The 18,817-nt window shown below is 44.8% G+C and overlaps 2 protein-coding genes across 5 annotated transcripts; both read left to right on the forward strand.

The window, feature by feature from the left end:
* Positions 1 to 1,333: 1,333 nt before the first annotated feature.
* LOC100833673 (adenylate isopentenyltransferase 3, chloroplastic) lies at positions 1,334 to 2,599 on the forward strand. Its single transcript, XM_003565729.3, has one exon. It carries the CDS (start codon positions 1,442 to 1,444, stop codon positions 2,441 to 2,443), a length of 1,002 nt encoding a protein of 333 aa, XP_003565777.1. The 5' UTR covers positions 1,334 to 1,441; the 3' UTR covers positions 2,444 to 2,599.
* A 3,914-nt stretch (positions 2,600 to 6,513) lies between these two features.
* Positions 6,514 to 9,691, forward strand: LOC100833985 (histone-lysine N-methyltransferase, H3 lysine-9 specific SUVH1). 4 transcript variants are annotated; one of them, XM_014898207.2, is made up of 3 exons: positions 6,628 to 6,718; positions 7,230 to 9,270; positions 9,360 to 9,691. In XM_014898207.2, the coding sequence occupies exons 1-2, from the start codon at positions 6,715 to 6,717 to the stop codon at positions 9,224 to 9,226; spliced, it is 2,001 nt and encodes a 666-aa protein (XP_014753693.1). In that variant the 5' UTR covers positions 6,628 to 6,714; the 3' UTR covers positions 9,227 to 9,270; positions 9,360 to 9,691. The 4 variants fall into 4 exon arrangements, with proteins under 4 accessions (XP_010230910.1, XP_014753693.1, XP_024316013.1 ...); XM_024460245.1 differs by having other exon boundaries at positions 9,367 to 9,691; XM_010232608.3 differs by having other exon boundaries at positions 6,514 to 6,638; positions 7,230 to 9,691.
* Positions 9,692 to 18,817: the final 9,126 nt, after the last annotated feature.

Raw genomic sequence — 18,817 nt, forward strand, 5'->3', positions numbered from 1 at the left:
TAGTAGGTTGAATATTGACTTTTCTGTTTTGGAGATCATCCTACTGCCGAATGGACCTTGCGCCGCATCCTTGATTTTTATATTAAATTGAGTATAAGCAATACAGTTAGCATGCATAAAAATAAGACAATAACACGTACACAAATCTTACCAGCTGTATTGGCTTTGCTCGTAATTTAACTGAACATAAGTTTTATCACCATTACTTGCGTTATTCTTTATTTATTCTTATTTATTTTAGACCTGAACACGGAGACTCAAGCATCACTAATTTTTTTTTATTTTCGAGGAGACTAATTGGTTATTTTAGCTGCACAACCTTCTTAACTACTCCTCCCTACGTTCTACTGTAAACCGCAACAATAATTATTGAAGGGAGGGAGTAGATCCGTAACATATCCGTTTCCACCTATACATGGCCACACGTTGTACTAAACAATGCAAGATTTGTTAATTTGAGGGGATCGATTATATATATACACGGGGCAATTATTTTCCAAATAATGCCCATTCTGGAATCTAGACGGAGCCAGGAACCGAAAGTGCTACCCAGCAGCCTTGTCATGTAAGAGGTCCAAACCGGCACTCGAAATACGTACCTTTAGGTTTTGTCCGTGAGAACTAATCAAAGTTTCTCCAGAAAAGGGAGCAGCTCAGTTCAAACTCACCAACTTGGGAGACAGAAATCGTACTGTCACGTACACCAGGTTGACGTCATATATATGCAGCTAGCTAGTTGACACTTCCCAGGTGAGAATTGGTCAAACCCAAGTTGATCTGTTCGTAAAGTTACCGTCAAACCTTAATTTCTATCCATCTGGAACGTAAAAATTTGTCGAGACGTACCATTTCATATAAAAGTCGATGGAACACATTTTTTATCTGGTGAATCGATGATCTGAACCGCTGACCTTTTACGGAAGTTGTATGAAGTATGAAGCGACTTTTTTTTTTCTACAGCGAAATTGTGTAGCGACTACTTAGTCGTTCAATCTGCAACAAAAGTATATTGGACCGCCAGTTGTGTTCTGACTGGCAGTGGCAGCGTAAGTACGTGTCAGCTTCCTGTGATCTAGACGTGTAGCCTGATGAGCCCGCGCGCGGACATGTAGAGAGTCGCAGAGAGACTGTTCCTTTAATTCTTTTCCCAATTAATCCACCGATGCTGATGCATTCAGATACAAAGACGTATTAATCCACACACCGCACGTACGCAGGAAGGGCTGAATGCGCGTTGCAGGGATAAGCTCTGTAGCTCGAGGACAGTGACACTCGTTTTGCAAGCTATAAATACGGCCATGTTTCGCCAGTTTCATGCATTCAACCAAGCGAGCTCAAGGTTTCAACCTTAAATCTCGACAAACAAACGCAGGCACGCAATCTATAGCTCAAAAGGTTCCATCTTTCATAGTAACATAACCCATCCTGCGCAACATCAATAATGGAGCGCAATGGTATTGCGAGCAGGAAATCAGGAGGCAAGAAGAACAAGGTGGTGTTCGTGATGGGCGCGACGGCGACGGGCAAGTCGAAGCTGGCGGTGGACCTGGCTTTGCAATTCGGCGGCGAGGTGATCAACTCGGACAAGATCCAGCTCCACGACGGCCTCCCCATCGTCACCAACAAAATCACGCCCAACGAGCAATCCGGCGTCCCCCACCACCTCATCGGCGGCCTCCACCCGGATTCCGACTACTCCCCGTCCGACTTCCGGCGCGACGCCACGCGCGCCGTGGAGAACGTCCTCTCCAGGGGCGCGCTGCCCATCGTCGCCGGCGGCTCCAACCGCTACCTGGAGGCCCTCCTCGACGGACCGTCGTCGTCGTTCCGGAGGCGCTTCGAGTGCTGCTTCGTGTGGGTGGACGCCGGCGGCGACGTGGCGTTGCTGGAGGAGTACGTGCGCCAACGCGTGGACGCAATGGTGGAGCAAGGGCTGGTGGAGGAAGTCCGGGGGTTTTTCCGGGAGGACGGGGATTACTCCCGCGGGATCCGGAGGGCGATCGGGGTTCCGGAGATGGACGCCTACTTCCGGATGGAGGCCGCCGGGGAGCTAATTCGGGCCGGGGTGCTTGAGGCCGCCGTGGAGCAGATCAAGCGCAACACGTGCGTGCTGGCGCGGCGGCAGGTGGGGAAGATCCGGCGGTTGAGTGGCCTGCCCGGATGGAACATCCGCAGGGTTCATGTTGGCAGGGTGCTCGCGCTCAAGGTTGCGGGGGAGAAGCGGAAGGAGGATGCTGGAGCGGAGAGGGAGTTGTGGGAGAAGGACGTGCTCGGCCCTGCCGCAAGGACCGTCGAGGTGTTTCTGGCCAAAGGGGCCGGCGAACGCGGCGGTGCCGGTGTGGGGGCAGCGGTGGAGTGGTACGGTCGTGGTCTGCAGTTCGTGGAGGCGGCGTCAGCCGTGTCTCCGAGGTTTCACGGAAGAAAAGCAGCCGCGGCAGTTTGACTATAGCGCTAGCGTCCTTCATTCATCGTCTACTGGTTGATTAGCTCGTCATATCTATATTCATTAATTGGTTCATTTTTTATTTTGCGTAAATTCATTGTATTCATTCGTTCGTTAATTTTGACTTACATATATGTAGAAACAAACTTATTTGTATTACTATTGTACCGGCAGCATCTTCATACGGACAGTGTATCTTTTTACGTATGAACAATATATTTACTGTCTTCGCATCACTATTTATTATCTAAAAGTTGAATGCAAATACAACATGGCCGTCGCGACCTAGTCTTGTCGCGCGACGCTCCAATACTTGGGGCAGTTCCCACGTCATCCAGGGACGACCGGCACGTGAGCGTGTGCACCGTAGCGCAACCAGGTTGCTAGGGACGAAACGGAACTAAACAAGGCAAGAAAAAAAAGTTGCCGAAAAAATCGAACTAGCATGGAGGAGCGAGCCTATAGGTTGCAGTTGAAGGAGGAAGAGGAACAACAATAGTATTCCATAGAGTCAGTACTCACTCTCCACGTTATCTGGAGTCGACGACGAAATAACACATATAATAGATTGAGTCTTTAGATTTGTTATAAATGATTTGTTAGTATGAAATGCGATGATGTACGATGGTAAATTGGATTGATCTTAGTCGATTCTTGCCTTAAGAGTCGGACTATTCATGAAGAGTTAGTTCTCTTTTCTTCCTCCACATCAGCAAATTTTAAATAAGAATCGATTAGGAGTCAGCTTTTGCGGATGCCCTAAGGCCGCGGCCAATTGAAGGGACAGCTGTCAATCGAACCAAATCTGACTTGTAGTTCATCGTTCCAACTAGTACCGTATGTTAATTATAATTATGATATAGTTTGACGAGTAAAATACATTGTTAGTTTATAAATTCTGAGAAAATGAACGCTTCATTTTATGAACTCAAAAAATGCACGCATAAATCTGTAAGCTGGGATTAATAATACAGATTAGTCAAAAAACGAGAAGGCACAATACTGAGATCAATAAAATTGCACATGTTGTCACCAGGCGGGCCAGATGAACCCTAGGCTGCGCTATTGCATCCACCACGCCGCGCATAGGAGGGGACCATTGCAGGTTACCACACGGATGAGTGGGGGCTGTCGTGCAAGGGACAGAAGTCGCTCGTGGCGATGTGGTAGCCCCTGTCCAGGTACACGTGCAACCGCCCGCCATACACATGCATCCCATGGCGGGTGCCTTTGTCTTGCTATCCTTCACACGACACCGGTGCTGTGTTCGCAGACACGAAAGCAGCAGCAGCCAGGAAGAGATTTGGGGTGTGGGGGTGTGGGTGGGGAGGGGGGGATTCAATGGTACTTGGAAGTAAAAGTTATAATATTGCTAAAAAGAGCCCCGGCCGCTGCATCGGTCGAGGTTGATGCACACGACCATTAATTATTAAAACATTCTCAGTACAAGTCTCAAAGTTACATCTTGTATATTGCTAGAATATAAGCTCAATTGTTCCCTCCAATCTTCTAATGTTTTTTATTTGCTCTTGTTATATAGCTCTCCGTCCCTGGCAGCAGCAAGAGTCGTTGGCCATGCTTCTTCCGCTACCTATGCAGAGTGGGGGTGCAGAAAGAGTACGGTACCACCAGCGCACCGGCGGCAAGATTGCTGCTAGGGATGGCCACTGCATGGGCATACCCCACTTGGTCCATCATACAACAACATCGACTTGGGATCAAAGCGTCATGATCAAAAAACAGTTTTTTGATTGATGGTGTAACCATGTTTCATAAGCAATAAGGAGGTATTTACTATTGGCGACGCGACAAGTCATGCCTGTGTTGCTGGTCCGGAGGTGGTGATGTGATGATGGTACAGGCAGTCGATCACAAGTTTGCACTCTCAGTGAAAACACTTGATCCCAGATCAGGCAATGTCGTCACGCCACTGCGTCGTGACCTTGTTGAAGGTGGTGGCTCAAAGCTTGCTTTTGGAGATGAAAACGCGAGTTCTAACGGTGCACGTGCGACGTTCCTTCTTGAAGGCTTTGTATATGAGTTCTGTTTTTTCGTTTTCAACATGTATCATAGGGGTTAGTGGTAGGTTGGTGGAGTCACCTTTTTTTTTCCTTTTTTGTCGACGTTTTCAAAAATAATTCTATATAAACGACCTCGTGCGGTCAAAAGTGCAGAATTAGTGCGACACATAAGGCCTTGTTTAGTACCGGTGTTTTTGTAGTGTTTCTAGATATTATCCACTCCACGTTAAAAATCACTAGAAATTACAAATGAATGTTTGGTTGGAAGGGATAAGAAGGGAATATCCCTAGTTCCCCGCACAAAACATCCCATTTTTGTATCAAATAAAAACACTTCTTATGTTTTGGTTTTGAAAAATAAAATACTAGTGTTTTGTGGTGGAATGGGGTTAACGAGAGTTTTTGGAGCCCTAACTAGTTTAAGGTCTCCTTGATTCACAGGATTGGAAAAAAAATGGGAATAGAAAAAATGGAGGATTGCAATGTCATGTCTACTTGATTCTTATAGCATTTTGTTTGCTTGCACCAAATGATCTCTACCAAGAGGTTGGAGTGGATGGAAAAATTTCTATAAATGTAGTTCAATTTTTTTTTGTAAAAGTAGGATCCAGAAGGATCCCAGAACTTTATCCATTAGTAGTGAGCTTAGCACATAGTACAGCATGACCCTCTAAAGACTGGAAAATACAAACAAGTCCTTGAACTTTGCAAAAAGGACCCAGAACAAGGATGAAGAAAAGCAATCGGGTCCTCAGCCTCCTCTCGGTGATCTCCTCGCTATTGTCGGGGACGGCACCACTTGGGATGACGAAGCTGCCATGGCGCTCGTCCATGGCCACCAATCTTAGGATGAACTGCCTCCCATTTAGCCACTCGGCAGGGAGGAATAAGATTGGCCGCCCTTCGGCCTAAAGACGCAGGAAGCCGGCGGCCATTTACAGGCGCCATAGCTCCTCCGCGATGACTGCCACTGATGTGCTCGACCACGATCTGAGAACTCCAGCCCGCCGTTTCCTTCTCGCTGGAGAATCACCGCCATGGTGACCACAGCAGCGAGGAGAAACCTACTGGATCCCTTGCAGAACAGAGACACCACAAGCTTCGAGCTTATTTCTGAAGCCGGCGACGACCTCCGCAGCAACCGACCGCCGGCCGCCACGAGAATCCCCACCGCCAAGCGCTGCTCGCCGTTGCTCGACCACGGCCACAACAGACTCCCTAACGGCATAGCGCCACACCCCGGCATCAAGCCGAAATCCCTTAAGGGGCTACTACCTATAGGGGAGCTCCGAGCACCTCCTCCATCTCCTTCCCAACTGGCAACGCCGCGGCAAGGATCCGGAGTCGGGCCGGGCTCCAGGCTCTTTCCTGGTCGCTCTTGAAGAATAGTAGAGAGGGGAGAGGAAGAGAAAGAAAGGGGAATAAAAGTGTAGTTCAAATGAATTCTTTGAAAAAATTCCTATAGGAGCAAAATAAAATAATTTGAAATTATTGTAAAGGGTATATTTTACCTTGAAACGGATATCTTTGTATTTCTTTACTCATGCAAAAATTGTACTCCCTCCGTCTCAAAATAAGTGACGTGAATTTGTATAGGTTTATATACAAATCCATGTCACTTATCTCCGTGAGAAGAGAGTGCCAAAAATAGATTGACGCAAGACAGCGTGTATTAGTTTATGTAATAATGCACATTTTAATTTGCGGAAGAGTGCACGTAGACTAACGAATGGGTTATTCATGCTCAAGATCCTGCGAATCGAAACCAACGTAGTCAAAATTCCTAACAATTTCAACCTATAAAATTCTTACGAAGATCTTTTGAATCCTTAGAGCCCAGTTTACTGTATCAGCGGAGAAAAAAAGACAGCACCGAAGCAGATGACACCTGGGCGTTTCTAGCCAGTTCCTGTGGCACTTGTATCGGTGGACGGTGGTGAATAATGCATCCACAGTATGAGCCTGTGAGTGACACGACTGCATGCCCGTCAGCCCGTGTGCGGTGTGCCTGTATTCGCTCAGGGAGGCGGTTCTACCGAGGAGAGACTCCAGCAGTACAAAGCGCCTTTTCAGATTCTCCAAGCTCTAGCGAGAGAAAGAGAGAGAGAGACGCACATTGCCTCAGTCGGTGGAGCGAGCGCTCTGCTTCGACGACATCGACATCCTCCCTCAAGGTTACGCATCTTCTCATCGATGTCTCCCTCCCCTCCCCTGTCTACTCTTCCTACTTGATCTTATTCAGGTTTTAGAATGTGTAAGTTGCTACACTGAATGGCTCTTAAGATTGTCTTTCCGGAAGAAATGTCCGTTCTTTAATCTCTAGTAGTAGTTGGCAGGCATGCAACTGATCCTCGATCAACCTCGCGGGAGCCATGGTTTCTTTCACATCCTTTCTTTCCCCCTTACTCTTTTTCTGTTGGATGATGCCTTCATTGGGCTTAATATGTCAGGAGAAGCATATGTTTCTTGTTCTTCTGTTGAATCAAATTCATGCCTTGCCTGTATTTTGGTTATCTTGACATGCTGAAATAGCAGTGCAATCGGATCTGCAGTTTGTAATTGATTGCTGCATTTTACAACATATTGGTCTTTCAGATTAGAACTTCATATCGATTTCTGAATTTACAGATTTGTTTTTACGCAACAACGAACTCTGTTCATTACCTCTGTTCTTAGATTGCATTGAACTATCAATACGTGTCTCAGCATACATTCAGCCCAGGCTGTTCAACTGACACCTGTTTAACTGTTGTTGCTACTGCTAGGCCTGGGAATTGTGTTTACCATGGAGAAGTCGAATGTTGAAGCAGAAAATGAAGAGGAGCAACCCCTGGAACCTAAGCCATTACTGTCACTAGCACCGATGTTCCCTACTCCTAGTGGATATGATGTGGCAACTCAATCAGCCGATCCACCAGTAGTCCATGTCACGCCATTCACGCCCACCGGCTCCTCATCAACTAGACCAGCTGCAGCTTCGTTTGATCGGCCATTTACACTGTCACCAGTGTCGGTAGCATTACGAACGCCGAGACATGAAGTTGAATTATCGGCTGAATATTTAAAGCCTTTTCTCAAACAGAAAAAAACAACATCGGCGAAGAGGGTTCGACCGACTAAAGAATCCAGTGAAGACAATATCAACCGGAGGTCGATAAAAAAGAGCCTGAATGAAAACCTCGTCTCGATCGCATGGCCCTCCTCATTAGACAACCCACGAGAATCAGTAGAAGAACTTCTGATTATGTTCGATTCGCTCCGGCGCCGTACGGTACAATTGGATGAAAAGGAGGATACAAGTAGACGGGCTGACATGAAGACGGGCACACTCATGATGAGTAATAACCTGAGAATCAATCATGTCAAGACAATAGGGCATGTGCCTGGTGTCAAAATTGGAGACATTTTCTTCTTCAGGATTGAAATGTGCATTGTGGGTTTGCATGCACCAGCCATGGGTGGCATCGACTACATGCCTATTAAGGATGTCGGGAAAGACCAGACTCTGGCTGTGTGCATCCTCTCAGCTGGTGGCTACGAGAATGATGAACAAGACACAGACATTTTGGTGTACACAGGCCAGGGCGGCAACAGCCGAAAAAAGGAGAAACATGACCAGAAGCTTGAGAGAGGTAACCTGGCTCTCATGAACAGCAAAAACAAGAAGAGTCAGATAAGAGTCGTGCGCAGCACGCGTGACCCTTTCCATCACTCGGACAGAATTTATATATATGATGGGCTCTATAGTATTGAAGATTCATGGATAGAAAAGGGAAAGAATGGTTTCAAGGTTTTCAAGTACAAGCTGAGAAGGGAAATAGGGCAACCTGATGGAATTTCAGTTTGGAAGATGGCTCAAAAGTGGAAAGCAAATCCTGCTGCAAGGGAAAATGTTATACAGATGGATTTATCATCAAAGGTTGAGAACTTACCTGTGTGCCTTGTTAACGAAGTTAGCGATGTGAAAAGACCAATCCACTTCAATTATGCTACTGGGGTGAAGTATTTAATACCACTCAATAGGGAAACACCTGTACAAAATTGCAAGTGTCGCAGTCTGTGCTTGCCTGGTGACATAAATTGCTCGTGTGCACGACAGAATGGCGGTGATCTTCCATACAGCTCATCTGGACTGCTTGTGAGGCACATTCCGATGCTTTACGAGTGCTCTTCTAATTGTCAGTGTTCTCAACATTGTCGAAACAGGGTCACACAAAAGGGTATTAGACTAAGTTTTGAGGTTTTCTGGACTGGAGACCGTGGATGGGGCCTCCGGTCTTGGGACCCTATCCATGCCGGCGCATTTATCTGTGAGTATACTGGTGAAGTTACTGATAAGATGAAGATGAACACAGATGATAAGGAAGATGATTACATCTTCCATACGGCATGTCTCAATGATAAGGTTTTAAGATGGAATCTGGGTGCAGAATTACTTGAAGAAACAAGTAGAGATATCGCAACTGAGAGCCCTAAGCAATTACCTATGGTGATAAGTGCAAAAGATTCAGGCAATGTAGCTCGTTTTCTGAACCATAGTTGTTCCCCGAATCTCCTTTGGCAGGCCGTACAGTATGACCATGGTGATGATAGCTACCCGCATATTATGTTCTTCGCGATGAAACATATTCCTCCGATGACCGAACTGACCTACGATTATGGTATAAGAGGGGCTCCTCCTGGCTTTAAGAACAAATTTCCCAAAGCTTGCAAGCTGAAGGCATGCCTCTGTGGATCTATAAACTGTCGAGGTTTCTTGTGACAAAAAGATATGCTGGGCATGTGTGAACATATCTACTAATCAAGGTAAAATTTGTCATCACCTCAGTGCACTGAAGGTCTTTTCTTTACTGGTCTAGTCGGAAATAAAAACAACCTCTGTATTTTGGACGCAGAAAACAGAGAATGCACTGTACCATAATGGATGCATGAAATGCTTCACATTTTGTGGTTAAAGTTGGAGATGATGGATGTGTACTACTCCCTAGTGACATTAAGCATGGAGCATCATCATGTGGAATCAGTTAATGTTGTACTAATACTTGCTTCTGTGAAATGATGACAAGAATTAATGTGCGCGTTTAATTTTGCTTCTGTGATTGATGACTTCAATTCTACAAGACTAAATTTGCACGAAAGTACCAAATTGTTTGATTGCACAAAGTTTGCAAAACATCCTTGGCATGTCTCCAAACGAGAACTTAGATCTCAGCATACAGGCTTTGCAGCGGTATAATGTTACAAAAATCCAATTCTATACAATACTTGTTTCTTCATCATGTTCTACAACATTAGAAAGTTATGTACCAGTGCAAATTACATTTTTAACACTCCCTATAGGATCTCTTCACTTGGATTTATTTCGAAATCGTTGGCGCTTTTTGCCTCCTGAGTTATTACTTCCACCCCAAGCACTTCCCCAGAAAAACAATGACATCCAGAACAAAACTGCAAAGAATATTCGTACTGTATCCTGTAATCTTGATAACCTCTCTTGCCAATCTGCCCAGAAGGGGAAAACAAGATTAATTACATGTACTGATGTAATGTACATGCACCCATGAAGTACGATCTGCAATCCTGAAAGACAAACTTTCATACCCTAAAGAACTACTATATGCTAAAATGTAGAGATCCGACAGATCCTGACTTCATAAGAACATATGTACAGAAATATTTCTATCGCTCAGCTGGTTAAAGGCTCAAACAATATTAACTCTTCACAGGAAAATACCAATCTAGATTGATTGTTCCCACCCAACTACAATTTCTCAGTTATAAACACCAGCAAGTCAGCAAAGTGCTGCAATCTATTGGTGCAAGACATGTAAATAGTCAAGTTCAAAGTGCTGATGGACTTCACCAGCACTGAAGGTAATTGATTCTTTACTGGAAGTCTTCATGTCTCAAACGATGCAACAATACCGAGGTAAAACCAGTATGATAGTCCTAGGTTTAAATAACATCAAGCTACCTAAGTGTTCTTGTGAGTATATACTCTTACTATCCCCCACAAGAATGAGCATATTTAAAAAAAAATTATGTTCCCTCACAGGGGTAATTCATCTCCCTTAGCAATGATATTTAATATTTCGAACTTTACTGTCAATCTGTCATATACTCCATATAAAACTGCCACTATACAGTTGTGTATTTCTAAATTTATTGAGAACAAAATGCCACAGTACTAGCAGTTTTCTTTGACAATGATTTGTGTGAGAACTCAGTTTAGATATAATTTTGTTTATCCACCAACTAGATTTACTGAAGTAGCCCTCCAAGAAAAAGGATCTGTTTTATTCGATAAATCCAACCAACCAGGATAATACAGTAACAACAAATTGTCTAAAAATATATTTTTGATATGACCAGAAACACCATTAAGATACTCAAGGATTTTTCTGCATCAGAAGTATGAAATACAGAATAATAGATAGGGAGTTCTGTAGTGGGTACACCATTTTGAAAGTAATAATGTTCCCTCACTGGGCAAGCATGCAGCAACAATGCAAACCTTTTGAAGGATCATAAACATGGTAACAATCCTTGCTATACCAGCAACTTATACGATGGTGACGACTAACGAGGAAAACATTTCAACAATAACAACCGAACCAACTTCATTGACACCATTGTTTTGGGTCTATTGAGGATTGAATTTGGTTTACTTTAAATTCAAGTGGTTGGACAACTATGCACTCGTTAATCCTATTCTAATCTGAGAACAATAATTTATATGGCTATATGTATGAGAATTAAATAAACCACATATTTAGTCTGAAGACTCTGAACCAAGATAAATTACATAGGATGCAAATTTGGACAGATTGGCCTAACCCTAGAAAATACTAACATTACGAAAACATTATGCAACAAACAAGTATTGGGTAAGACAAAATTGGGGCATACTAAAGACATATTTATGCATTCTTGTGGATCATCCTTTACATGGAACATACTTTCAATAGCCATCTCGTCTTGCAAACATAAAATTGGTATCCCAGTGGATTCCAAATAGGCAACATGGGCAACATACACTCGACTAAATTTGTGTAGCTTCATATGATGTATCACCGAATCCCTAACTACAACTGATTGGAGTATGTATATGTAGCATAAAAATTGCGGTAAGCAAAAGGGGGATGGCGCGCGGCTGTAGCGTTACCTTGGGGAGACGGAGGAGGTGGCTCGGAGGAGGGCGGCAAGGGCCCGGCAGCGCCTCGGCAGCGGAGGCCGGGCCAAGAACGGCCCACTGGAAGAAGAGAAACCGCGGTTGCTGGTGGTGGCCGCGGCTTGGAGCGGAAGCGGGAAGGGCAGAGTGGTGGGAGGACGGAGACGGCGGAGGTGGAAGGTGACGGGAAATAAGGGGAGCTCGGCGTCGCCATCGGGGAGAGGCGATGGGCGGGTCGGGGAGGTTGGGGAATGAGGAGTGGATGCTCGGCTCTGGCGGTTGGACGCTGCCGAGAGTGAGGCCCAAAACCCGACACGCACCGGTTGGACCTGGCTCTGCAGCAAAACGTGTGAATCAAGTGTTACCAAGCGTGGGATAACTAATAAAGAGATATTTTTTCGATTCTAAATTGTTATCCAAATATTACGTGTATCTAAACGTTTTTTACCAATAGATATATTCATATTTGAGCAAATTTGAGTCAAGAATTTAGAATCAGAGGAAGTATTTTGCTGGTTTGATTCTCCTCCCCTTTGTATTGTATCTCTCCTCGTTGAACATGTAACCCTTATTCCCAAATAATAAAGAGGTATTTTGCTGTAAAAAAAAAGCATGTGATAAGTAGTAGCCCTGTGAGGAGACGTGGGATAAGTAGTAGCGTTGTGAGGAGGATCCCCTGACGTAAGGCGTTGTGGCTGACACGTGGGGCCAGGCCCACCCGTCAGCCACCCCCCACGGCAGCAGCCGTACATCAGAGGAGTTGCGTCCGTTTAAGAGTGATCCCATCTTTGTTCTGCATTACACGTTTTATATTTGGTGGTCTACGTGAATAATTTGCTTGTTGCGGAAGGAAGGTTTGAACCATATACGTCCCATCTATCCAAGATTAATATGACAAAGTTCTATCATGACATACTCCCGTCTAGTACCAAACAAATGCTTCATTCCGGTGGAAAGACAATCAAGGTGCTGGAAGACTATAAGCAGATTGCATATTGCAAAGTTAATGATGGCCAGTCCATCTATTTTTGGCAGACATGTTAGATAATAGATGGTCACAATTATATTCATTTGCCACTCAGCAGAATATCTCAGTGGCGCGAATTGAGTCTAGTTCAGGTGGTTGGTTTCTTATGGTGGAACTAGCCCATTCAAATTCAAGTCCTAGACTTGGCATGGGTGCTCGCATTTTCTGGATTTATTCCAGACGTACCCATCAACTACGAGACGCATGTGGTGATTTCATCAATCTCAATATGATCGGAGAGGTGCTCATAGGGGTAGGGTGTGCGTTCGTGCATTCATAGGGATGAGTGTACGTGCGTGTGTGTGAATGCTTGTGTCTATACTGTGTTTTCTGGCAGAATTCATGGATGAAGAAGATACATCATATCTGCTCACTTTGAACTCCCCCTCATAGTTGAAGCACACGAGAAATACTTGGAGATAATGGATTTCATCAATGACATTCAAATCACCATTCAGATTGCTACCCTTGGGACAAAGCTGACTGTCTGGTTGCACGGGCATACAAATTGCTGCTGCGTGCTGGGCACATTGAGATTCAATCTAGTTTCGATTGGAATTGCGCTCATGCTACCAGAAGAAGCACAAATTTTTCATTTGGCTGCTTTTGATAAATAGATTGAACACCAGAGCGAAGCTTCGGCAGAGAAATTTTCATCTTCCCTCCTACACATGCATCATGTGCAACACGCATACACTTGAAGCCAGAGAACATTTGTTCTTCCAATGTCCATTTGCATTGACATGCTGGCAATACATTTGCCCTGAATTCATATCTGTCCATCAAAACCTTAGAAGCATCAAGAACCTGATTGGTGAACCTTTCCACATGGAGATCTCATCATTGGTACTGTGAAGCCAGATACAGGAAAATCTTCAAAGACGAACTAAACCTTGTCTTTCACAGGGCTAAGAGAAAGACCTATCATAGCTTCCAGAGATGGAATGACAGATTCAGATAGTTTTTTTTTTCACTTTTCTCTTTTGTATATATTGTTGTACATCATCCTTTTTTTAATACATTGTACAGTTCCTCAAAAAAGTCATCAATCGTACATACACTTAGTTTTGTGTTACTTATTTCACGACAACAGAATTAAGAACGGTACAAAATGTATTGTAACAAGGATTCTCAAAAATTTGACGAAGGTCAACAAATTTACTATGCGACATCCTCCATGAAGAATATAATATTTTAAAATGAATGGTTTCAGATTCCTAGCAAGAACATTTACCCTGTAAATTTCATCTCTCTTTGCTTAGAAAAAATCTTCACGAAATGTTCCTTGTTCGAAACATAGACGAGGTCTTGTCTTTAATCCCTCGATTTATGCACATCCATAAATTCTCTTTGTTTTCTACTCATTTGTGTTTATAGAACCTTCTTTACAAAACCCTTTTCTTCCTTATAGCATCTTTTAGCCTTCTTCAGAAAGTATTGAACCGTAATTCATATTACGATCATTTGCAACTGTTTTATCTAGCATTTCTTGCAAGCTGGATATTTCTTTTGTCTCTGTGGGAACTTCTTACTCAATTTGTATTTGGAAAGCTTTGTCTGATTGTGAAAGTTAAAAGAATGAATTCACTTTTTTTTATTTCCTATTTGTAAATTCGTGACATTGTTTATCTCATTCTAGTTTTGTGCCACATTTTACCCTTTATTATATGTAAATGTGTGACAATTTTATCTCATTTTACTAATTTTTCAGGTTTCTGACATGATTACCTACCTATCGGGATAAAGTGACAAGTAAGTGACTAACACATTGGAAACATTTTTGTTACTCTCTCCGTTCTAAAATAAGTGACGTGGATTTGCACAAGAATCTATTCAAATCCAAGTCACTTATTTTGGGACGGAGGGAGTATATGTTTGCTCTCTTGGCTGTACCGGATCTAATTGCTAGTTCCTGAATTGATTAACTTCCCCAGCTTTGCAATGTGTTTTAGTATTTTTTTTTTCAGTCATCACTGGCGTGATCTCCTACCCTACAATGTCTGGCAAGTTTCCTTTAGATTCTGTCGAGTTATAATCCATTCCAATCAACTCCATCATGGTTAATCGGGTTGGGGAAGTTAATTTGGTATGGTGAAGTTAAGCAGGTCAGGCAGCCATTCACTTGGCAGGTCTATTATGTCGGGAAAACTGGCAAATTAGTTAGATTGTGTAAAATCTGTCCCATATGCAAATAGAGGGCAAAATGTTTTTTTTTGACTGAAAAATGTAGGAGAGGCTCCGACAGTATATATATTTATATATTGAAAAAAGGAGAACTATACAAGGAGGTTAGGGGGGAAACAAAGGGAAGAAAAGAAGATACAAAGCCCTTAGGGCACGAAGGAAACCGAAACTAGCCAAGCAAGCAGGGCTTCCTTCCTGTTATCCGGCAAACGAGCGCTCTGGTTGGAGAGATCAATCTTGAGGCCATTGAGCCAGCCAGGCACAGATGCAGGATTATTTCTAAAGATGAGTGCATTAAGCTGCTTCCAGATATTCCAGCAGGCAAAGAGAAAGACTTCCGTCGAGAAGGAAGGATCTAAGGCCTCGCGCGCCTGACGAAGCGAAGACGTGAAAGATCCAGTAGGGGAGGCCGAGACTCCAATGACGTGCCAGCAACGTTGGCCGAGAGATTACAGAGAGAGCAGCTGACAACACCATCCCTGTTGCAACACTTCCTCTCCAAGAGATCACGAGTGTTAACCCTATTGTAGAAGAGAAGCCACGCAAAACCCTTGATCTTGAGAACGCGGTTGGACTTCCAGATCCACCGCAGAGTCCTAGGACAACGATAATCCGAGAAGTAGTTAGCATAGAAGTGCTTAGTCTTGAAATGGCCATTGCCCCAGATGGACAACCAGAGATCAGGATCGTCCTCGGCCAAATCCGTGTCTTGCAGAATAGCAAAAATCGCATTGACTTCGTCAAAGGCCTGAGCAGAGAGGGGGAGCGCAAACAGGCGCAAGGCGTCAGCCGAACGAAGAACAGTCCGAAGGGAGATAGAAGGGTTGGAAGCGAATGAAAAAGCCCGAGGGAAACGAGCACTAAGACAGTCATCATTCCAGGAATCATGCCAAAAGGAGATGGAGGCGCCATTTCCCACCAAGCAACGAGAAATAGCTTTGAAGTCAAGAATCAAAGAGACCAAGTCGCGCCACCAGAAAGATCCATTCGAATCAGAAGCCCTCGGGATAGCCTGCCTATAGTAAGTGCTCCAGATGAGCTTGACCTAAGGCAAATCCTGATTGTTGTAGAATTTGAATAGGAACTTGACAAGCTGAGCATTGTTGAAGGATCTTAAGTGAATCACTCCCAGACCACCTTTGTTTTTTGGCTGGCAAACCTTATTCCAGGCAATAAGCGCTTTGCATTTACTAGTGAATTCTGATTTATTCCAGAGAGCAACCCTGCGACGTTTATCAACCGCTTCAATGAAGCCCTCTTGGACTTTGAGGATGCTAAGAGTGTAGGCCGGCAGGGAGGAAAGCACAGATTTCACCACTTGAAGTCTGCCTCCGAAGGAAAGAAAAGCCGAACAGGAGGCAAGATGCCTGTCAATGCAATCAATCACCAGCATGAGGTCAGGAATACGAGGGCGAGTAGTGCCCACAGGAAGCCCCAGGTAGGTGAAGGGGAACGTCCCCACCTTGCAGCCCAGAACACCAGCCAAAGACAGAAGTCTATCAGCAGAAACGTTGATTGGCATAATACAGGATTTGCGAAAGTTGACACGTAAGGCAGTGGCCCGAGCAAAGGATTCGAGGAGTGCATTGAGGCAAAGGAGTTGGCGAGAGGAGGCCTCCATGATGATTAAGGTGTCGTCAGCATATTGAACAATCGGAAAGGCATTGTCTCCATTGGGCAGGGGAAGCTTGAGAAGATCCATACCAAAAGCCTTGTTAATGATGGCCTGAAGCAGGTCAGCCACTAAAACAAAGAGCAATGGGGAAAGCGGATCCCCCTGTCTGACCCCTCTATTGCAATGAATTTTTTTTCCGGGGACAACATTAAGCAGGACAGCTGAAGTAACAGACGAAAGAATGTTCTTGATCCAACCAATCCAGGTGTCATTAAAGCCAAGCGACTAAAGAATGAGACTAATGGCCGAGTGCTCCACAAGGTCAAAGGCCTTTTCGAAATCCAGCTTAATGACCACGATCTCCCTGCGTGACTGTTTGCATTGGTGGATATACTCAAGCGTCCAAGCGAGGCAATCTTGAATAGAGCGTTGCTTGAGAAAGCCATACTGATAACGGTGCACAATCTGAAGGATGACAGCTTGGAGTCTGGAAGCGAGCAACTTTGTGATCAATTTGAGGCAGCAGTTGAGCAGAGAGATAGGGCGGAAGTCATTGATGGACTCAGGCGTGGCAACTTTAGGAATGAGGGCAATGTAAGAGGAGTTAAGGCATTGGAGGCTAATGTTGTGAGCAAAGAAGTCATTGCAAAGCCTGATCACATCATCCCGAATAATAGGCCAACAAGATTTAAAGAAGAGGCTATTAAATCCATCCGGGCCAGGGGAGCGATCGTTGGGTAAACTCCTGATGACGGCCGTGATCTCATCAACAGAGAAGGGAGCGGAGAGGCCAGCCAGGTTATGCCGCACAAGGATGCTGTCGAGGTTGAACGGCATCTGAATATCTTCAGAAACTCCAAGCCTATCCCGAAAGGATGACCAGAGCATCACAGCCTTCTCGGCATGAGTCTCAGCAAAAGAGCCATCGGGACATCTGAGCTGGGGAACCGCGTTTCTGCGCATGGCTTTAGTAGCGAGAGCATGAAAGAACTTCGTATTTTCATCTCCAAATTTAGTCCAACGAATAGTACAACGCTTCTGCCAGTGTTGACGTTTGATCTCACGAAGTCTGGCCAGGTGAGCTTTGAGCAAAACCCGAAGATTCCATTCTGAGATGGCAGTGGGTCTTCTTTCTTCAATGAGATCGACCAGAGAAATGATAATCTCGCTGTGAGAAATCCATAAATCAAAACGAGAGATCCTACGACTCCAAATCTTGAGCCCACGACGAACATTCTTGAGTTTACAGCTGATGACTGCCGCAAAAGAACCACGATGAACGGGGAGATTCCAATACGCATTGACCACCTCCATGAACCCAGGTTGGAGAACCCAATAATTCTCGAAACGGAAGACAACAGCCTTATGGACAGTAGAGGAGATGAGCACAACACAAGGCACATGATCCGAGGTGGATCTGGTTATTGGGATCACCCTAGTCCCTGGGAGATTAGTCATCCAGGAGATGGAAGTAAAGAACCAATCCACCTGCTCCAAGAGAGGATTAGTTTGCATGTTGCTCCAAGTGAAGGATCTGCTGCTGATGGGAAGTTCATTGAGGCTAAGAGAGGCGATGACGTTGTTAAAAAGCAGAATATCATTCACATTTCCTCCGGGACGGTTGCGGTTGTCAAGAGATCGATAGAAGTTGAAGTCCCCCCAAAGAAATCTAATTCTCCTCCTCATCCACGTCGAGGACCAAAAGCCAGTCCACGAACTGAGAGCCGGACGGTTCCACACAAGGCCCATAAACGTTAACCACATGAATGGTAATCGGAGAAAGCCTGGAGACGAGTTTAACATGCAGCCCAAAAGGTAGGGCCTGCACAGTCGAGCCGCTAAAGCAGGCCCCCTCCCAGACCGTAAGCAGGCCACCCAAGTTGCCCACAAGGCCCAGGGACGGGGAGAACGCAAAGCAGTCCAGATTGCGAGGGACCAACGACCAAATGAAAAACTGATCGAAGTTAGCACGCTTAGTTTCCTGCAGACACAGAATCGCACAAGCCGAGGAGAAAGCATGCGCCTTGACCGCATCACGCTTGTCAAGCACGTTAATACCTCTAATGTTCCAGCTCAGAATGTTCTAGGAACGAAATATAACAGAAGCCGAGCTATTCATTACAACAAAAGTAGACGAAGAATGAAGCAGTACAGAACATAATTCGGACTAGGAGTAGCAAAAGCAATGAGCAACAACCATGCCAACAGCGGCAGAAACAGTTCCAGACAAAGCATAAGAACCCCAAGGCAACAGGAGAGCAGGAGTACCACCGGCCCAGGTCTTGAGAGGCGCCCGGCACGCCCATATCCTCCAATGAACTAGTTATCATTGGGAACCATCTTCTGATCAGCATCC

The sequence above is a fragment of the Brachypodium distachyon genome, chromosome 2, assembly GCF_000005505.3.
Source record: "Brachypodium distachyon strain Bd21 chromosome 2, Brachypodium_distachyon_v3.0, whole genome shotgun sequence".
NCBI classification, from domain to species: Eukaryota; Viridiplantae; Streptophyta; class Magnoliopsida; order Poales; family Poaceae; genus Brachypodium; species Brachypodium distachyon.